Source organism: Lissotriton vulgaris, chromosome 3_1, assembly GCF_964263255.1.
Source record: "Lissotriton vulgaris chromosome 3_1, aLisVul1.2, whole genome shotgun sequence".
Taxonomy (NCBI): domain Eukaryota; kingdom Metazoa; phylum Chordata; class Amphibia; order Caudata; family Salamandridae; genus Lissotriton; species Lissotriton vulgaris.
In genome coordinates, this window is record NC_141689.1 from 30,426,433 (window position 1) to 30,449,867 (window position 23,435).

The 23,435-nt window shown below is 41.6% G+C and overlaps 1 protein-coding gene across 1 annotated transcript in view; it reads right to left on the bottom strand.

Moving 5' to 3' along the window:
* LOC147725861 (uncharacterized) overlaps window positions 1–23,435 on the bottom strand; it is a 293,683-nt gene that overhangs the window by 169,804 nt on the left and 100,444 nt on the right. The window contains exon 3 of the mRNA XM_086960008.1: window positions 5,218–5,458. Within this exon, the coding sequence (XP_086816134.1) occupies window positions 5,218–5,458 (241 nt within the window). The remainder of the gene's footprint in view (window positions 1–5,217; window positions 5,459–23,435) is intronic.

A 23,435-nucleotide genomic window follows, 5' to 3' on the forward strand; every position in this document is an offset into this window, starting at 1 on the left:
GTAGTTTTCTGTTACATGCCGCACATAGTGTGTTTGACTCGCAGGGTAGTTTTCTGTTACATGCCGCCCATTGTGTGTTTGACTCGCCGGGTAGTTTTCTGTTACATGCCGCACATAGTGTGTTTGACTCGCAGGGTAGTTTTCTGTTACATGCCGCACATTGTGTGTTTGACTCGCCGGGTAGTTTTCTGTTACATGCTGCACATTGTGTGTTTGACTCGCAGGGTAGTTTTCTGTTACATGCCGTACATTGTGTGTTTGACTCGCCGGGTAGTTTTCTGTTACATGCCGCACATTGTGTGTTTGACTCGCCGGGTAGTTTTCTGTTACATGCCGCACATTGTGTGTTTGACTCGCCGGGTAGTTTTCTGTTACATGCCGCACATTGTGTGTTTGACTCGCCGGGTAGTTTTCTGTTACATGCCGCACATTGTGTGTTTGACTCGCCGGGTAGTTTTCTGTTACATGCCGCACATTATGTGTTTGACTCGCAGGGTAGTTTTCTGTTACATGCCGCACATTGTGTGTTTGACTCGCAGGGTAGTTTTCTGTTACATGCCGCACATTGTGTGTTTGACTCGCAGGGTAGTTTTCTGTTACATGCCGCACATTGTGTGTTTGACTCACAGGGTAGTTTTCTGTTACTAGCCGCATATTGTCTTGTATTTTGTTTCAGAGGAGAGTCCTCAGTTTCTACCTCTCTCACGAAGTGTACGGGACAGTAGAGTATGGGAACAAGTGAATGTATATAAGTACACTTCAGCATTCAGAACGCCATTGTTACATTTGTTTCCCACACGCAGGATCTTGCTGATCTCTATTATGGAGGTTATGCCATGCCAGCTCACTTAAACAAGCATTTGCAATGCAATATGTCTCACATTTCTAAGAGTTCAAGCCATAGGCATTGTAAATGACAATGCCTTGTATTTATCTGTTTTGAAAACCAACACATAAGTAAAAGGCATTGTCATTTATGATGCCAGTAGCTCAAACTCTCCATTGCGTCTCCATTTTAGCCATTGCCTGATCAAAAAACCGGCAGCTCTTTGTCACAAATTAAGAAGTAGGAAAGCAACTGCATCTAAAAGGCTTTCAAAGTTTAGTTCATATGCTCTTTATTACGTACATTCTTCTGCCTGATGAAACATTGGCACTTCCTCTGATGCAAATTAAGCAAAAGTGGCCGGTTTGACTAAATTAGGCCTAAAAAAAAGGCAATGTTACGGTGGCTTGACTTTATGCTAAAGGTTGCTCTGCAAAACACTTAAACCATATCGTTTCCAAAGTACAGATTCTGCCTAAACCATTTACAAGCACTAGTAGTGCTGCAATAGCTACGCATTTCCAAAATACACACCAAAACAATTTTAGCGTAGCTCCACTTAATAATTATTTATTATTTGTATAAAAATCTTAAATGCTCCATCCAAAATAAAGGTTTGGGGAAAAAAAGCAGACAAAAAGTCTGCTATAGTGTGATGTTTGGAAGTAAAAACCTACACTTCAGAAAGGAAACCAGGACAGGCTAATTAAGCGCAAACAAGCAGAGCGAGACAGATTGTAATCTATTCATCTGCAGCATCTGTGGGATGCAAAAGTTGTGCTCACGCGTAGGCAGGTTAAATTACAAAAATAATTATGTACAACTGGCAAATGCTAAAAGGCCTGAAACCTCTATCTTTTTCAGTCTCTAAATTTTTAAAAAGGTAATATGTAAAGCTTTTGCATAATCCAAAACACAGCATCTCTTTGTCATCAACACGCGAGCGGTAACCACAGCAAAATGCTAAAGTTTTGCTCGCAGCGTTACAAAGTTACCTATATGCTTGTTACACACACACAAGCATACATTTATTTAGTTCACATTGACCATATTATAGCTTATTGAACTTGCAAACAATTGCAGCTAACTACAAACACGTGCAGTGTACAAAGTACACTTATTAAACACGCAAAAGGTAACCACAGAAAGATGGTAAAATTGTGCTCACACCGTTACAAAGTTGACTACGAAAAACCATCAAAAAATCAACTGGAACCAAGCCAAGCCAAATGTCTCTGGCATCATAATTACGACTAGTACAAATACACTGCAGCCATGTTTAAGGCAAGAGTTGACGACTTTGGAGCTAGCGGGAAGCAGGTTCGAGTCACAGCGCTGGCCCACCATTCTATGGTTGTAGACAAGCTTGTGAGCCCAGTGCCTACGGAAAAAAACATAAACGTTGTCTTTGTGCAATGTAACTAGTGCCTATGTAAAACGCTTCAATACATTAGGGCTGAGTTTGCGCTATACACAATTGCAAAAAAAGAAAATGACACTTAGAGCCATGAACTGCTGCTGAGTTAAGATATTTTTTTCCCCGAGGGTGAGGACAAAAACGGAGACCCTGATCGGCATCTGTCGCAGCACCTGCTTGGACTCAGCCCACTTAAAGCCCTAAGTGAAGGGTAGTGCTCATAATGTTTGAACATGACAGAGGCATACGCTATAAATAAATTAGAAGAAAAGCAGGGCGAATAAGCTAAAAGTACAGCGGATGGAAGAGGAGGAACCTGACGGACATGAGGGTAGAAGAATGGTTAAACGAGGAAAAAGAAAGTTATCCACAGACAAAAACGCACAATCGGCACAATTTGTGATGCAATGCGACACAATTCTGTGATGCAATGCTGCCACTCTGGTTACAGAGGCTAAAATAACTGCCCAGCGTATAATCCCACAGAGGAGAGTCTCCAGTTACAGGCTCAGGGTGTTATCTCCAAAATAAATACACAAAGGCGGCATGAAAAACAGATGGCACACTGCACACAATTAAAACAATTCCTAGTGGAGCGGACGAAAACTGTAGTTAGGCGCCGCTGCTTCGGAACAACACGGAAGTTACCATAGGATCAACAGCCAACAGAAAGCAAGATAAGAACCGCAATGCCACAGGTAAACCAATCGCCAGCGGAAAAACTAATTACACGGAGTTTCAGCCAACATACAGATTACTTTACGTCTCGCTGAGACAGCGCATGCATGCGCTGCCAAGACGAGACCTAAAAATCATCAGTACACGTGACTCTCCCTGGTTTTATTGCCTTAATTTAGCTTATGTGACTGCAGTTTGTGATAACAAATGAGATACTCTACGCTGCGCACGAAGTATCCTTGGGACCAAACAGGGCAGGAGTTACCACCTCCTGCTACTTTCACCTAGCCGTCTCCTTGCTACTTTCACATAGCCATATATTGACCCTGTTTCATGAATATGATTCTGAAACTCATCCGCTTGTTTGCCATGTGCGCAGCTTTTTTGGTAAATGGCAGTTCTTATAACCCCTTGACCAAAATAGACCAGTGCTGGGACTCTGCCAACATCCTTTGTACACTTGGAAATGTATCATGACTAGAACCTCTTTGACTACTGAGTGGTTGCTGGCACTCCACTTCGTCCTTCTTGTATTTTCCTGACCTAGGTATAGATTCAAGGTAGGAGCAGTGTCAACATAATGATGGGTGTGTTTGACACATTGCCATCCTTTTTTACAGAGGGGGCCCCCTTCCCTGAGCTGTCGCCAGGTTGAGGTGTGGCCGCTTGTCCATGAAATTTGGGTGAGTGAAACTACTAATTATCTTATGCACATAATTGCGTGATTGGGATGGGAATGTTTCTTTCCTCCTATCTCACTAAACTAAGATCATGACTAGGGTGACGATTGATACGTTTTTCAATTTATTTTCTCCTATTTTATGTCTGTCTTCTATAGGTACAACCAGTCAAATCCGAAAAATGAAAATGAAACGATAACTGGTTTGATATCACAACACTTTACACTTTATACTATTTCTCACTGGCAGCAGCAATCTTTTTTAGGTCCTGACGAAAGCCTTACTTCCTTTTGGATTAACCCGGCTGAAGCATATAGACCTTATTGTCGAACATCAAGCAGTTCAAATCCATACTGCTTTTGCACTGTCTTTTAAGCCTGTCAGTAGGAGCAAGCTATTAATACATTTTTTGCTCCTGACTAGGCAGTTTTAACGTCATCACCTCACTTGTAAGACTTATTTTGTGCTGCGTCCTCACTACTCCTCTCCCAGCAACTCTCATCTGTGGGATTTAGTATATCCTCTGTGGGAAACAACCATCACAACGCAACTTTCACAACGCACTACCATTACAACGAAACTTTTACAACACAAGATCCATTACATCGCATGCCATTACAACGCAACCATTACATCGCATGACACTACAACACATACCATTACAACGCACGTCATTACAACGCAGTCATTACAAACGCATACCATTACAACGCATACCATCACAACGCATAGTACCCTTACACTATCCAAAATGTACCCTACTGTTGTACCCCCTGGAGTTAGAATAGTAATTTTTACCCCTACACTATCCAACACTTACCCTACTGTTGCACCCCCTGGAGTTATAATAGTAATTTTTACCCCTACACTATCCAACACTTACCGTACTGTTGCACCCCCTGGAGTTAGAATAGTAATTTTTACCCCTACACTATCCAATAATTACCATGCATGCAATGTAATGGTATGCGTTGTAATGGTATGCGTTGTAAAGGTAGTATGCGTTGTAATGGCATGTGTTGTAAAGGTAGTTTTTAGACAATTCATTGCAATGGCATACGTTGTAATGGAATGTGTTGTAAAGGATTTTGCGTTGTAAAAAATGTGTTGTAAAGGCATGCGTTGTAAAAGTATGCGTTGTAACGTCATACAACCATCCTCTGTAGGGTAGGCTCACCTAAAACATCCCTGAGCTCCTTCTTCTCAGACAAGAAGTTGTAGCCCTTAGTGTGACCAGGTCTTCCCACTAAGAGGAGATACACAGATAATGAAGGATGCCACCTCTGGTGGGTGAGTGTATTCGTCCCGAAAGGCATTTCTCCCACAAGGGAATTGTGTGGGACTATAGTCTGTCACTTCATGTATTTAGGTTTGTAAGTCCAGACCCAAGCATTTGTTTGTGGTATAACTGTATTATTTAGGGGATGTTTTTCCTTGCAGGTCTTTAAATATTTTCCCTGAGACCCTCCTCCCATTTCTTGTGTTATACATTCAGATGCTTGCCCCAAAAAGACCTTACACTTGGAAAATTCACGTGAATTCTAGGGATGACGTTAATGTTTCAAGTCAATTGCTTTTCACATATTTCTATCCAGCTGCTGACGCTATAGTCTCACCATAGTTGGGGCAGACGGGGGCGTCTCCTCCGCGGTTACACACCAGCTGTATCTGCGATCGATCCCAGTCGCACACCCGTATGTGGAATGCTGGGCTGTCCCACCCCGTGTATTGGCGGAACAGGTCTGGATACTGACGACAAGTTCCTGCATTATGGTCTCCAGATTTCACATACAAGAAGCTGATGATTTCTCGCTGTTGGACTGTAATAGTCTGACCAGGCTGGAGGACAGAGTGATGCTAGGGCAGAAAAGAAAGGACACATTAGGGTGAAACATGATCACCGATGAAAGGTTTTTACTGAGACATGGAATCAATAGATAAAAAATGAGAGCAAGGGTTAAGGACACCTCCTTCACCGCTTCCAAAGTCCATATGGGACCCCCCTCGCTGCCACACGCTTCTCAACTCAGGGCCTTCTTCGAAGGACTGGCTGGGTATCTCACGACTATTTTTAAAGCACTGGCACCCACTTTTGCTCTTTACTACCCATGATCAGCAATAAATTATTAGCTAACGGGGAGGTTCCTACTTGTTTAAAACTGCTCCTCTCACCCCGCTTGTAAGGAGAGACGGGCTTGGCCCGGACACTCCTGTTACCTATCGCCCCATCTCACTCTGACCTTTTTTTACAAAGAGTTTGGAAAGTTTTTGTAAATACTCTCTGATCATGCTTTATTGAGAAACATTCGATGAGTTATCATGATCAGTCTGGTTTCACAGCCACTCTTAGCACTGAGGCTGAGGGTAGGGTGATCTCTAAGGATTACCTGTGATTCTGGGGTGGAGGGGAGGCTCAGCAGCTGACTTCCTTCTGGAATTATCGTCTGCTTTCGACACAGTTGGACATGATAATCTATTGAAAACTCGCAGTGCCACCGGCCCTCAAGGTGATTTTTTAAAATGGTTTGAATCCTTTCTGCAGATTCGATCCGAGGAGCTGCAGCGGGTGTCCTTTAATTCATTCTTCAATGTGGGGTTCTGCAAGGTTCTGCTCTCAGCCCCACTCTTTTAAAATGTATGGGCCATATGTATCAAAATCCTCTTTTGTGATTCTCAAATAGCAATTTTTTTGCAAATCGCTATTTGAGAATTGCAAAATGCTATGTGTGTAGGATTTTCAATACATTTTGTGAATCCTACATATCCCTTAATTGCGAATCCCAAATTGCGATTCGCAATTAAGGAATACCTCCCCATTCATTCCTATGGGCCTAGAGGCCCATAGGAATGAATAGGAAGACATTTTCAATTTGGGATTAGCAATTAGAGAATCGCAAATTGAGAATGCAATTTCAAGGGTGCAAAGGTGTCAAAAGGACATCCTGTTGCACCCCTGAAATAAGCATGGGTGCCCTAAGGGCATGTATGTGCTTCACAAGGCACTTTGAAAAATGAAAAAAAGTGAATTTTTCAAAGAAATCCCAAATTACCACCAACTTGAAGTTGGCGGTAATTTGCGATTCCTTAAGGCCAAATTGCACTTTTTTGGTGCTTCTTACATTGCATTTAAGGAATCGCAAAATTTGAGATTCCTTAAATGCAATCGCAAAATAATGAATCACAAATTTTGCGATTCTTTATTTTGCAGGCATACTATTTAGCAAAATTGCGATCGCAAACGCCGAAATTCTGCAAATTTCGGCGTTTTCTATCGCAATTTTGCTTGATACATACGGCCCTATGTCACTCCCTTGTCTAGTCTGATAGCCTCTTTTGGTAGTCGCTCCCATGGGTCCACAGACGATAAAAAGATCATAATCAGAATGAAAGGAAACCGGAACCACCTACAAAACCAATCCAAAAATTGTCTCCTACAAGTAGCTACCTGGATGAAGGACAAATCTTTCCGCCTGAATTTGTATAAAAACAGAAACATTACTGTTTGCTGATGCTTCTTGTGGTCTCTATCTTTAGGAGGATGCCCCAAGCAGAAAACCACTGCTCACATCCTAGGGGCTGTATTCAATCTCCAAACTGTCTTTTGTGTGTGGGGAGAAGAAAATCCCCACTCTTGCTTTTTAATTTTGAAGAAGCTAAAAAAGATTATTTTTTTGTTTTTCACAGCAGGTTTGGAGAGCTCTGACTCAAGCCCTGATGAGCAGACTGGACTATTGTAATGCTTTGTATCTTGATTTTTCAAACTATTTGATTGAAAAACTGCAATTAGTTCAGAATGCAGCTTATAGAGAGACCATGGGGCCGATTACGATGGTGGTAAATCCGCGACCACCGAGCCAGGGGTGAGGTAAGCCAGCCCGGCGGTTGTGGATTTACTGCGATCAACCTTAAAATTCCCACTGCCAAATTAGGATGGCGGTGGGAAGGAAAGACCGTCCGCCGTGTTCCCGCAAGACGGGCTTTTTCCGCCCGCCTTGCGGGACCAAGTACAATGGGGAAATGGAGGTGGTGCCGTGCAGGCACCGCCGTGGGTATTAGGATGCCTGTCTTTTGCGGCCGAGTTTCCACCGCAAAAAAGACAGGCCGAAAATGCCTTTGGGGGCCCGTTGCGGGCTCCCAGGGTTGTGGGGGGTGGGGTGCTGCACGTGGGAGGTACCTATGGTACCCCCCTACATTTGCATGTACAAGGTGGCAGGCACCGCACGGTGCCTGCCAAGTTGTACATGCAAATGTGAAACGTGTATTTTTACATTGTGGCGGGTGCTGCCACCCGCCACAATGTAAACATACAGGATGCACCCGCCAGTGTGGCGGGTGCATCGTAATTCGATTTGCGGAACCGCCGCACCTATGGCGGGCGGTCCCTTTTGCCCCAACGATGGCGGGCGGATCGTAATCGGCCCCCATGAGTCTGTAATGTTGCATCATCTCTCCATAACTGCAGATACTACATGCAGCTCCAAACTCAGTTCATTCAGGATGTCTCAACCATTAAACAAAGAAATCTTACACGGTGAGCCCACATCATTTATGTATTTATATTCTTCGATTAATTATTTATTTATTAGCCATCACATCTTCAAAAGAAACCACAAAAGAACATTATTTGTACATATGGTATACAATGATGAATATAGTACACTGAGGCCGAAATGTAAACTCTCTCCGCTTTACTAGCAATATGTCACTATGGGACGAAATCGGAGAGAAAACACTAACAAAAGATAGGAAATCAAAATATGTAAACAATATATCATGTCCAACAATATAAATATGTAAAAAGCAAAAAATGGCTATAAATAAATTTTTTTAGTTAATATATATTTTATCTAAGAAATAATTAATTATAAATGTATGACTGTAAATGACTCAGAAAAGGGGGTGGTGATGGACAGAGTATCTGAATTAAGCAGAACACTCCTACCCAGTCAACAGATCAGGGCTTGATCCACCACCGTTTTTTAGCTCACTGCACCATCCCAGTTCAGAACCTGGCTACATGCAAATTAGTCTGTCCCTGGCCCAGTGCATCATGGGAACAGGGCTGACCAAACTACCAAGCCAATTCTTTACTGGGAAGGAAACAAGCTTCCGGGGACCGGTTTCTGGCATTACAGCCGTCTTCGGCCCGGCTTGCTTGAATCCTGATAAATGTAAATGACAGCAATTGTTTTCACCAGTGATTCTTGGTGATATAAATAGAGAGTAAGAGCGAAGCTCGAGTGGTGGAGCTCATATTTAGTCCCCATTTAAAGCTTTTCGTTTTTAACTTAGAATCTTTTTCCGGTGGTGGAGTACACGTTTCCCCCACTGCGAGAATGTGCCAGGCACACATTTATTCCTGACCGACATTGTCACCCTGTAAGTCTGCACAATTAGCTCCAGGGTTGCACATTTGAAAACACAATGCTTTGTTTTAGATTTTGTACTTGTGGGAATCTGCTAATGTGCTTCAAACTAATTAAAAAGGTTGTTCTTCACTTCCGGCACAGCACGGTAAGATTGTTGTTTTATTATTTAAGCAGCATTAAAGTTGGTGGAGGTTTACTTCCTGCCAAAGTTGTCACTGAGATGCAGTTCTGCTGTCCCAGACTTTCATCATGAGATGGAAGATAACCTTGCAAGAGGGGTGTGAAGGCCTGCACACTCAAGAGTACTGAGTCTTTATCTGAACGGTATTCTGCAACATATTCCTGTTTGTAGGGTTCTCAAAATGTTCCCTTTGCTTGCATTCCTGGGGTGGGTGATCAAGTGATACCCAACCAGGACCACAGGTTAGAGTTAATAATTGTTGCTAATGAGGGATGGGCTTCTGCTCATGCTGGTGTGGTGGATAATGTTTCTTTATTACAGAAATGCTATTGGTGGCAGCTTGTTTATAAACAGACAACAAAATGAGTCTTAAGTTGCGACATTTGTCAACAAATAAAAAGTTCCACCATTGTGCGTCCACCTCAGTCACCACTTTTAGTTTCAAATAAGCCATTACCATGTGTCTATTTACATCACTGTGGATCACTCTATTCGGGTGATGCTGTTATATATCTTAGTTGCTGCTGATTCATGTTCTTGATTTTTATGGGTGAGGCCACCGCGTTAAGTTGATGGACAAACTTTTAATAAAGATTTGCAAGTCTTTATCAGTAACTATACAGTAGCAGCATTCCACTCGGACATTGGATCAGCTTTTGCCTCTCAGGCGTATCATATGCTATTGGCACCCTGGGTGTTGCTGTGCTCTATTCTGCCCCTATCATCCCGTGGGAAATTCAATAACAGAAAGGAAGAACTGTGACATAAAGCAGTCCATAAAAGCTAGAGCATTAGGCTGAGGCCAAAGTTGGTTCCATAACCTGAATTGAGTCCAGACATTATTAAATATTCTTCCGGGTAGGTGATTGGGTGATCAGCCTCCCTATGAGGTACTCTCAGGGGTACAAATGTAGGTTCCAGATCTTGATAGCTCTGGAACAGTGGCCGGAGATGCTCCTTTTCACATCAATAAACATTTTGCTGACTTACATGAATTACAAGACTTCTGAGATGAACACTACAATTTGAATTCCAAACATTGTGCAAAGTAAAAGAACAACCAGTGGTTTCTGGCTGGATTCCTAAAGTTGGGGATCTAGTCCGAGAGGAGATTGCAGATAGAAAAGAGTTTGGCCCATCCTACCATGCATCATGCCTGTCCTTGCTGTCCAAGGTACTCGTACTTGGATTTTACCACCATTTGCTGGTTCTAAATTAAAACAACAATTTTTTATTGATTTGACCAAGTTGCACCAGGTGGCCAGTCGTCCATAGTAGGTCACAAAGGTTTCTGTGTAGTTCTTTCACACCTCTCTGTACCCTGCATGAAATCCCTTTACAATTACTAAGCATACCTAATCTTCCTACTCCTCAGCTGGAGACTTCAGGTGCTGAACTTTCAATAGTCCCAGATACCGATGAAAACTAAGGATAGTTTTGTAACGTGGGTGTGCCATTTCCAACTGCTGCACCCTGCAATGAAATTAGATGCTATCAACCACCTTTAGAGGCGCCGTCCTTATCTCCTTGACCCAATGATGCCCATGTTTTTACTCAGACTGCCTCTGGTTATTTGTCAACATTGATGGCTTTTCTTCAGACTCTTCGCAAACTTTTTTTCTTTGTCTGAAACAGATTTACCTGATTCCTACTTGGTCCTACGGCTGGATTTTCTTTCCTTGTTTTATCTCCTCCTCTGGATGTACTCAATGTACACTATCTAACAGATCAAACTTCAGGAGAACTTGTAGCTGAGGTGCTGTGCCCTATTCTACATTTGTTATGGTCTGAAGGGTTGTATGACAGAGGCCGGCATGGCTAAACCAATGCTGCCTGAACAACGTATTCCTTTACCACACATGCCTTTACCATGCACATATGTGGTAAATACATGAGTGTTAAAGGGAGACGCGTGTTAAAAATCGCACCCCAGACCTTACCCCTAAAAAACAAGCCCAACCCCCAGCCTTAAAAAAAACCCGCCCCAAGCCTTAAAAACAGCTCTGACACCAAGCCCTAACAACCACTCAAACCGACGCTGGGCCCAGAAAAGACCCCCCCCCCCACCCCAGAGCACTAAAAACTACCCCAACCCCTTAAAATCTACCCTCCCAAAACCAGGCCCAAGCCCCACGACCAGACCACGTCCACATCCGATCCTTCCTCTTCCTGTGCCCCCCTCGCATCTAGACCGCACACTGCCTTAACAACACATATGTGGTTACGCTTCAGGGGAAAAGGCATACGCGGCTCAGCACACATTGTAAAGGCCATTTCCTGGTAAACCTTACTTCTTTCCTTGTGCCTGATGGTATCGTTTGGTATGAAGTTCCTGATTACATTTTAGGTGCAACTCAAACAATGCAAATTCCATATGTTTTTTAAATTGCTATTGATGATGTTATTACCTGAGTTTCCATTCCTGATTAATAGGATGTTATGACTTTTTTTATTATGCTATCATCATAAACAGTATTTTAAAATGAGGGTTTGTGTATTTAAATTTTGCAAATGATGTTGAAATGTTTTGTTACATCATTATGCACATCATTTTTTACACAGCGCTAGTACTCCGCATGCTGTTTTCAATTATACACAGTTGGAACACTGCCAGACACCACCAGTTCTAACATAATTGAAGAAGATCCCTAATTTATCTGGTCATGTCCCAACAGACACTGTTTCATATTTTTATAAGCTTATGGCTTCCCTACGAAGAAAAATATGCTCACACAAACTAAATAGATTTATTTTTATTTTTTATTGTACAACTTGCCCTAAGGGGTTATGAGTATTGGAAGGAAGAAACTGAAAAACTGTATGGGGTACATTGCACCGGCAGGTCCAGGGCCCTGATGCTTTATTTAGGGCTTGTCTAATCCCTCGACAAATGATCTTTCTAAACAAAATAGTGCAACAGACTACTTGTCTTGGGTTGGCCAATGTTCAAAATATAAATACATCTAGCATTCCCACTGTTCCGAAATTTGATAATTGGCAACAGTTTATTAATTTCAAAGAAAAACAGCTTAATGAAATGGTGCAGAATGGAACAGACAATTCTTCGCTTTCTGATTCAGATGGGTGGTAACTGTGGTCTGTGAATGTAATGCCCATTTTTTAAAGTCTTCCAAGGGTTTACAGCAAGCAGGCCAGGTCCCTGGTATAGTCAGACACGGTTCACAGACACAAGATCGATGTAACAAAATTGATGTTAAAAATATTGAATAAAAAATATAGACAACAAAAATATCGACTCCTTTACTTAAGTACAAAAATATTGACTCAACTATAGACATATAAAATATCGACTTTTATAAAAATAGAAATAGAAATAATATATATTAAATATATTAAATATAATATTAAAAAGAAACGTATTTTAGTATACATTTAAATAAAATATAACAAATAAATGTAATAAAAAAATAAAAACAAAAACATACCAATTTATACATAAATATTTACTTGAAAACAATTAATAACCATTTTTTTCATTTATGTTCAAAGTTTAAAATAATATAACAAATAAAAATATATATTAATGATTTAAAATATAAAAAAACTAAAAACTATAATAAATTAAAACATTAAACCATTAGAAAAATATTTAGACTTACATTTCTAAATACAGTCAGTGCAACAGTAGGGAAAGTGTTGGATAGCAAAGGGGTAAAAATAACTATTCCCCCTCCAGTGAGTACAACAGTAGGGAAAGTGTTGGATAGCGGAGGGGTAAAAATTACTATTCCCACTCTAGTGAATGCAACAGTAGGGAATGCTGGATAGCGGGAGGGTAAACATTACTGTTCCAACTCCAGTGAGAGCAACAGAAGGGAAAGTGTTGGATAGAAGGGGTAAAATGTACTATTCCCACTCCAGTGAGTGCAACATTGTGGAAAGTGTTGGATAGTGAGAAAACAAGAATTACCATTCACAATCAAACAATTGAAAAAAATTAAAAATCTTTAAAAAAAACTAAATGTCATTAAAAAATTAAAAAAATATTAAAAAAATAAAAAATCCAATATATTAAACATATAAAAAGAACATATATTATTATAACATTATTCACATATAACAAAAACCAACAAATATTATATAAATTAAATAAAAAATAAATACATTCATACAAAATAATTCTTTTAATTTAGAAAATATTTACAAGAAAAAAAAGTATTGAAACATAAATGTATATATTTTATTTCCTACCCTATAACACCACAACAATACAAACACTTCAGATTTTTTAATTAAATGTATTTCCATAAGTAACTTAATTAATAATCAATTAAAAAATATTATTAATAAAAAAAATGAATAAACATTAATTGACTTCACATGCTTTAACACTATAATATCCACAACACACAAATTAAACTATAAAATAATAAAACACAATTAAAACGTATTTTTATGTTAAAAACTATTACTATTAACAAATAATAATCAAATAATTAAAATGTATTTAATACCCATGATTTTCCCCTTTAAAAGTAAAAACAACACACAAAAAATGAACAAATACCCAAATAAATATCTAATAATTAACATTAACTAACAACTATATCTTAATTAAATAAACACTAATTACTTCCCACCCTTTATTCCTAAAAACACCACAACACACACCTGAAATTATTTATACAATTACCATATTTAATTTCCAATTATTTAATTTCAATTAATTAACAAATTACTTCTCACCCTTTACTCCTAAAAACACCACAGCACACACCTACAATTATTTACACAATTGCCATATTTAATTACCAATTAATTAATTTCAATTAATTAACAACCAATCATTAATTCATCAATTAAAAATAAATTACTTCCCAGCTTTCCCACCCTTCACACCTATAAACACCACAACACACACCTAAAACTAATTACACAATGGCCATAATTAATTACAAATAAATTAATTACAATTAGTTAACAACCAATTAATAATTCATAAATTAAAAATAAATTACATTCCACCCTTTCACCTATAAACACCACAAAACACATGTAAAATTAATTACACAATTACCATAATTAATTACCAATTATTCAATTATCATTAATTAACAACCAAATATGAATTAATTAATAATAAGTTACTTTACACATTAACACTATAACATCTCAATTAAAACATATTTGCAAATAAAAAAATAATCAATACATTTAATATAATTAAATTACTTTCCACCTTATTCCCATATAAAATTCACAACACGCTATGGAACTAAAAACGCAAAATTCAAATTAAAAAAATGTATAACTACTAAAAATAATCACTACATTTTATATAATTAAATTACTTCTACCAAAATACAAATAAAAAAATGAGTAACTACAAAAATGTAACACATATATTAAAAATACAAACAATTATTATAAAAAAAATATTCATCATATACATATAAAATATATACTAAAATATATAACATTAATGAATAAATTAAATCTTTAACAACTATATTGCAAACAATATTAAAGTTCAATATTTTTTAAATCCATATTACTTACCATAGGTTGATATTCTTGACCTTGATATTCATGCTGTCGATATTTCTGAACCACAATATTATTGACTCGATATTTATGCAACTCGATATTTTTCACTCAATACTCTGTCTCTGCACTGTTAGTCACAACGCTCGGGAATAGTTGCTACCTATAGTGTAGGAAAGTTTGCCAGTAATGCTCACCTTGCCCGCTGTTATAGACCTCTTATCCCTCCTTAATGATAATATATATTTAGAAGATTTTTTGTTGTGCCCCAGATCTCCTTGCTCTAAACATTTTATTTATGCAATTTATAATTAAATTTAGACAATTTCAAAACAAGAAACTGCTGAATGTATAAAGTAAATTGATAAGGAAAATTTGGAAAAAGCTTTGGATGTTGTCATTAATAGTATGGCCATATTGTCAACTCATATTTATTCATTGAATAATATTGTTTTATCTGCTTATGATAGCATAAAAAAATTACATATCTATGCTTCAACAGGGGCAGAGTCTGTTGAGATCGATTTTACAATTGAGTTAAACACTGAAGATTTTGAAATCAAATTCAGTGCCAATAATTTGAAATGTATGCAAACAGTTATGGATATGAAGGACACAACCTGCACTATGCTTAAAAAAGGTTCCTTTTTCTGTTGCTGAAACCTCGTCTGCCACCTGGCTTACCCATGGTTTCATTTCTCTTCCCATGCCTATGTTTATTTTTAGATCATTTTCCATTTGGCAGAGATAAGGAAATAGGTGCATGTTTTTTACATGAAGCCTGGTTTCTCCCTTTCAAATCCAGATGTATACTGCACTGGGAACAGCTCCAACACCGACCGACTACACACACAACCTAGGGGTCATCCTCGACTCCACCCTCCCCATGACTAAGCAGGTCAATGCCGTCTCTTCCTCCTGCTTCAACACCCTCTGAATGCTCATGCTCTCTAAGATCTACAAGTGGATCCCCACCGAAACAAGAAGAACGGTCACCCAGGCCCTAGTCAGCAGCAGGTTGGACTACGGAAACACCCTCTACGCAGGAGCCTCGGCCAGACTCCTGAAATGACTTCAACGAATCCAGAACGCCTCTGCATGCCTGATCCTCGACATCCCCTGCCGCAACCACATCGCACCCCACATGAGAGACATGCACTGGCTCCCCATCAACAAGAAGATAACCTTCAAGCTCCTCACCCACGCACACAAAGCAGTCCACAACACCGGACCAGCCTACCACAACAGATGACTCAGCCTCTACACCCCCACCTGCCAGCTCCGCTTCTCCGACCTTCGCCATCGCCACTGTCCCCCGCATCCAAAGAGTGACCGCCGGTGGCAGATTGTTCTCCCACCTCGCTGCCAAGAGCTGGAACACCGTCTCCACCCACCTACAGCAGACCGAAGACCTGCTGACCTTCAGAAGACTCCTCAAGACCTGGCTTTTCGAGCAGTAGCAGCATTCCACAACCCCCAGTTCCTTGAGACCCTCACGGGTAAGCAGCGCGCTTTACAAATGATTGATTGATTGATTGATACAGAAGAACTAAGATGTTTTTATTAGTCTGCGTGAGTGTGAAACTTCTTTGGTCAATCCTTCATCTGTAAAGCGATAACACTTCATGGCATCTGTAATGTATCGATGGCTAACTAAGCGTGTTATTTAAAGGGTGTTACCGTACTGTTGATCAAACCTGAATTTTTGTTACTTGTCAATGGTAGCGACTTAATTTTAAATGATCAGAGTTGTTGTGGGATGAAATCATGTGTTCGGTATGTTATGACGGTTTCCAAGGTTGTAAATTGCTGTATGAATATCTTATATCCTCCCACACATTCCTCTGGGAAAGTTACTGTATGGCCAAAGGTCCCTGCTTCTGAAATCGACTTTGATAGATGATGCTGAATGAAAGCCTTGTTGTTTTAAAGATGTGGCACTAACATCTGCCCAAGAAACTTTTGATCTCCAAGATCCACATTCCTCTTCTGAGGTGCAATTACTTTTATGAACTCAATTGATACAGCACTTTGGTAAGATTGTACACTGCATTTTCAATACTTATAACACTGCTGGAGTGGAACACTTTTTTAAAGTGGCTGGGTCTAGATTTGTTTATACATTTGGGACTGTGCTTGGTGGTTTCCATCTTTTTTGCATTCATTATTTTCAAGACTTATTGCATTCATTCTGATTGTGTTAGTACTTCTGGGTGCTAGTATGTTCCTATTTGTGTTGCTCCACAATGGTTGTCCCATAACGCATCATGGTAGTGGAACTGCCACACGCACTTCATGTGTCGTGAAAGCCTGATACAGTATTTTGGACAGTTTCTGTTATTGAAATTTAACGAGAACTGGTCTCTTTCCTTCTGGGTGTGTGGCTGCAGAGAATGTAGGACCATATTATCAAGCAAGGGCGATACATTATCGCCGCTTTTATCGGCAGGAAACTGCCACTAAAGCACCGATAATGGGCTTGATAATATGCCCTTGTGAATTCCCATAGAAGCCCAGGTTATGGTGTTAACCTGAGCTGCTATGAGAAATCACAAGAGCCTATTATCAAGCCCGTTATCGTCGATTTAGCGGCAGTTTCCTGTCGATAAAAGCGGCGATAATGTATCGCCCTTGCTTGATAATATGGCCCTCAGTCTGTGTTTCACGGCCTGTGGTGTTCTTTCGAGTGTACATTTGACTTGTACCTTGGTATGCAATTGTCCAAGTCTACAGACATAAATCAGCTTGTGCGTTCTTTGCAGTTGTATCAGTTTTATTGTCTTGTGATTCTCCTCCCTTTGCTGCAAGATGCCTACTATGAGCTGCCTTTATCGATGCTGGATGCTTCTATTGATTCAGTTCTGGCATGTAGCATGTGGTTCCTCTTGCGAAGCTGCGCTTCTGTAACTGTTGCCCTTTATTCCTGCTAAATGAGCTCACAATGACCATATTCTTATTTTGGATCTTGCTAGTCAGGCCTCTTTTTCCGTGTTTTCTGCGGATGAGGGTTCTTTCCCCCACCAACACTTTGAAAATTGATGTTGGAGGTGCTGCCTTTCACTATGGATGTCTCCTAGACTATTACATGGGCTTTTGGGGTTTTAAAAATAGTTTCTTCATTTTTTATTAGCTTAACTGTTTTTTTTATGTTATATTTTTTATAGCTTTCTGCATCTGCTTATACTGCTGAAGTTTTATAAGAATCGCAAGGCTTTTAATGTATATTAATTGATATTGCTTATTCTCACCTGACTAAAAGGAGGGTCTTTTAGAGCTTACATTTACCCTCCATTTTAGCTTTTAGTTTTTAACTTAGCATCTTTTACTAATGGTAGTTAACACTTTTTCCCTAACTGTGAGAATGTGCTGTGCACGCATTTATTCCTAATAGACATTGTCACCTGGTAGTCTGCACAATTAGTTCCATGTTCATACATTTGAGAACACAATGCTTTGTTTTTTTTCTGTGCTCATAGGAGACAACCCCTCGGCTTCAGACTAATTAAAAATGTTGTTCTGCACCTCTGGCACAGTAAAATAGGACTGGTATTTTAATATTTAAGAAGCATCCCTGCTAAAGCCGGTGAGTGGTTCTCTTCCCCCCATAGTTATCGTGGAGGCTGCATGTGAGCAGTGACTGAGATGCCATTCTGCTGTCCCCGACCTTCATCCTGAGATGGAAGATAGCCATGCGAGAGAGGTGTGGAGACCTGCACATTCAAGATGAGGTGCATTCAGTAATGCACAGAGGCCACCTGTTAAAGATTGGATGGATTTGGTAGCATGAGCTGAAAGCCATTTTGTATTTCTGGCAGACATTTTGTTTGCCATGTGCTGCCACGTGCTCGCCATGTGCTCTGTCCTCCCTCAGTGTTGACTGCTCTTGTAATCTATATATAATACTACTACGAATCATCAGCTTTTCCGCAAATTAATCAAAACCTGGTTATTTTCTTCCATCTAATCAGCCTTAGCATCGGTTACCCTCTACTTTTCTACTCTCTCTATACGTGTCTGCCATATCATACATGTCTGCGAGCGCTGGGACGCCCCAATGCTGGCGTAGCCATGCGCTATACAAAACCTTCTAACATAACATAACATAACAACGAAGGAGTGACTATGAATAGTGGCAAAAACACGTAAGGCTAGTGTCTTCAACCAAAGAAAGAAACGTGAGATGTGACAAAGTGTACCCAAAAAAAACCCTAAAGGTTTTTTAAGAAAACCCTCACTCACCCACCTAGTGGTTGACATGCTTCATCATCGGGTTCCACTGGGCGGGCCGAGTGCCTACCTGGTGTGCTACGACACCTGCGATTGCAGTGGATCTGGTTTTTCGTGAGTTTAATAGTGAAGAAATGAGTGATAAGTGTGATTAAGACAGAGAGAACTGTAGCCAAAAATTAATTTTAATATAGGCACAGTACGCTCTAGATTAAAATCAGGTAAGGACAAAAGATTGGCTTTTAGTTAGAGCCAACTGTGTCCAGGTGATCAAAAGGTCGACATGTTTCTGCTCAAAATAGCCAAGTCGGCTGAGCTTTCATCAGGACCACAATAAATAGTGAAAGAAGAAACCACTGGCGGTGTACACACGCTAAGGCGTGCCCTAATCTCAGAGGTGAGTGTGAAAAAATATTTCAAAAATTGGATAACTCACAATTTTGGACCGGACTAACCTGGCCTTTCCAGGTGTCCGAACCTGTAAAGAAAGAAAACAGGACATACAAACACAAACAACACTTAAGTATGCATGCACCCATTTTTATACAGGTCTTAGCTGAGTTTCATTGGCAACCCAGATTAATGTGCATATCACGCTTCTTACACCAAATGGTGACCATTTGCAACCCCCGCTAAATTATGCCGTGGGCGTCTTTTTTGCCACAGTATCTATTGTTTACAAATACCGGTCTTAATAAGGAATGCAATATGCCCTTACTCATGTGCTCCTTTAGAGAGTCACAGCACATACGTCATAATTACTGACGCGTTTGTTTTTTAGAAGTTTAAAAACGTTGTGTGCAGATCAAAGCCTCAAAAAATATATGTAATGAGTCCCTTAAGCAAATATTGTGAACACTCGAGCATGCAGATATGGCCCAAAAGGAGAAAAAATGGAGTGAAGCAGAAAAACTTTTTACGTGAATACAATTCGCGCTTCACTTCAGGGGACCGGTGGTGGGGGTTACTTCACGTTGGAGGTACTACAAGAAAGAATAGTCAAGTAATCAATTGGAGCCGATAAAGGGACAAGAATCCACGCTTCACAGGACAAGAGAAAACAAGTCACCTCTTACTTACTTCACTCCAAACGCCTCCCCACTTGGAACCTGGCTTGTTCGCTTCCACCGCCCGAATGTTAAGGGTTGTGCCTGCATGGGGCATAACGTAGGCCACAAGGACACGTAACCAGGAAGACTACGTTACACGAGTTGCAATTTGTGTGTTGGCGCAACAACCATCGCTTGCCTGGTTCAAGATCCAGAGTTTTTGTGGAGGATGTAAGATGGCATACACTACATCGCCCACAGGGCGAGTATGGACCAGAGAGTCAGTCAAGCTTCTGTCTCTCTTGTAAGAGAACTTATTAGACAAGTTAAAGAGAAGTGGTTACCCACTCAAGATTCTCAACAAAAGTTGCAAGAGGGCCAGAAACCAGGGATGCTCTGTTGGAAGACAATCCTAGGACACAGGAGGAGCAGATCCCCCTTGCATGTGTTACGACTTATAACTCCTTATCGAACACAGTAAGTCGCTCCATCAATAAGCACTGGCGGATCCTCACAAGCAGCAATCTTAAGTGGGACAAGCAGCTCTTCTCTTACAAGAGAGCCAGAAGCTTGAGGGACTCTCTGGTCCATACTCGCGTAGTTAACCCACCAGACTCTACCATTGATACTGTACTCACTACATGGGGTCTCCCTCCAGTCTTGGGGCATTACCCCTGTGGGGGATGTAGTGTATGCCATCTTACATCCTACGTTATGTAGGAATGACTACGAGACGCATTAAGTTGCGTATTGGCGAACATCGCAGTAATGTGAGATGTAAAAAGACTACCACCAAACTCACTGCACACTTCATACAAGCCAACCATACTCCGAATGACATGAAGTGGACAGTGATAGAACAGCTTACGGGTGGTACCAGGATACAGGAGGCACTATATGAAAAGGAACAGCGTTGGGTTTATCGTCTTGACACCCACCAAGGGGGACTGAATGATAACATACCCTGGGGTTCAGTTATGAATCATTGACCTTATAAATTACACTTTAGGAAAAATCAACCATTGATTTACCAGTAATGAAATCAATTTAGTGGTCAATGATATATACCTGTTCTTAACCACTGAATTACGAGAAAATTGTTAAATTCTCCATTAGAGATATATATCTTTATTTCAAGCCATGGCACTCCGAACAACTGAACTTTTATGTGTAATAACTGTCTAAAAACCTCAATGTTTTTGCCACCTTATACATTTTTACTCCCAAGCTGTCCGCGGCCAGGACCAGGCCCTGGGCCACCCAGGTGCCACCGGTCCTTGCCTATTCGCAGAGCGGGGGTAGTAACCCCTGGCACATAGGAGCCATTCTCCACTCTTCTTGTCTGCAAGACAGGACTAGACTGTCACTGGTTCTCCAGCCTAGGGTCTACAACCTCAGGCGGACCAGGAGTCTCGTGGAAGGCTCTCCTCCCCCTACCTCTTCTTCTAGGGTTCCTCCTCCTCCTGCGAGGGGTACCCTTACAACGCCACTCCAACCCAGGGCTTATCCACTCAGGTTGCACCGGGGTCAGAGGTGGGCTCTTCCACCCTCTGCACCCCCTTCCAGAGGTCTGCCCTCTCCCAACTGGAGAAGTTCCTCTGGAAGAAGAACCGGTCAGGACACTGGTTACAGTCATCCGACCCTTCAGGTCAGGCTGATCCTGAACCTGGCCTTCCAACCTCTGGTCTAAAACCTTCGGTGGAACAATTGCCTGGCACTCCAGGACTTCTGGGGATTCACACACCATCCCCTTGAGGCTAACAAATGACACATATGTTGTGTGACTGTCTGTCTGGCGCAGATCTCCCGCCCACTATCCACCTGTCAGTGCGTGACGTTCCCCCAGACCAGAAGTGGCGCCACCCGGGTCCCCCCAAGAAGATCTAGCCCAACTGGCTAGTCCCTGGTCCTCTGGTGCATCCACTGGGAAACTCATCCCCCAATCACTCCTCACTTCGGACTTCTGTGCACTCCCTCCTGGAGTAGCACTACCGGACACTGGAACCCCTGGAGCTCTAGTTACAGATGCTCCAGGTTCCCTAGAAACTAGTAGATCATCCTCAATGGGCCTAACAGGACAGCCTAGGTCCCCAACCTGGTGTTCCCTCAAGAAACCATCCAAGTCCTGAGGCAGGGCTTCGGGCGTCTGGGGACCCTCGGTCTCCCCCTCACTCCTGCTCCACTGAGCCAGGCAGTAAGCCCCTACACCCCCCTCGCTATCCTGGGACCTAGCTGGGCTACACTGAGCTTCTTCCACCACGCTGGGCTGGAAGATACCTGCATCACTACTTTTGGAGTCACTCCCTAATGACTCTAGAGAACCTCTAGCACTCTCCCAGCGGTCTGCTTCATCTGCAAGCTCACATGCGTCAGACAATCCACACCCCAACAGGTGTTGGCGCAACCCTGGTGAACAACAACTGAGCAGGTGCTCTTTGACAATCAGCTCAAACAAGACATCAAAATCATCTTTCGTGTGAACCTTTGCCCAATCAAACAGTGTCCCACAACATTCATCCTCAAAATCTACCCAAGACTTGTGAGACAGTTTCCTACTGTCCCTGAACTTCACCCTTAACTCTTCTTGGGAAACAGGTACCAGACTTGGGGAACTGGGAGTGGGACTTTCCACACTGAGATTAAAATAGCTGCCACCACTGGACTCAACCCTCCCTGGGGAGCCCAGAGAATTAAAACTGCGCGCAGGGGATAGTCCACCCTCCAGAGCTACTTTGCCTCTGGTGGAGGCCCTCTCAGCCACCTCTATCCTTTCCTGCGCTAAGACCCTCTCAGTCTCTAGCTGTTGCTTCTTAACCTCCAGCTGTTGCTTTCTGACGCCCATCTGTGCCATAGCCTGGGCATGCTCTAACTTGAGCTTCTCTAAAGTCAGCTGGTGCTCCCTTTCTCTCCTCCTATCCTCCAACTCCTCTGGGGACAGGGAAAGGGATGAGGCGCTGCCTCCTACGCCGGACCCAGCAAGGGACTCCCTATCTATGGGGTCCTCACTATCTGCTGGCGTCCCTGTGCTATCATTTTCTTCCTCCTCCTCTGAATCTTCAGGGCTCCCCACAGACCCACCACCCTCATGGCGTGAGGCCCGGGCCCTTTCCTTACTGCGCTTCAAATCCCACTGACCCTTTTGCCATAGGATCAGGCTGCTCCTAAGTTCGGACTGAGTGTCTGACTTATCCACCCCTATGTCTCTCTCTTCACAGAACCTTACCAACTCTCCCATACTGTATCTAAACAGATCACAGACATCAAAAGCAGGCTCCATTCTGGCGGACGTTCTAGTGAAAAGATTACACAGGGAACCTAGGGGCCTGAGCTAACACAGGAGTACACAATTCACAAAGGTTCAGCAAGTTCCCTATCCCAGAGAACTCACACTCACTTGCCTAGTGCCACACACCATTCATTCACACACAACCCCCCCCTCGGACTGGTAAGGCAGTTTCTACCCCCCCTGACTTCTCAACCTGACCACACGTGACACAGGTACC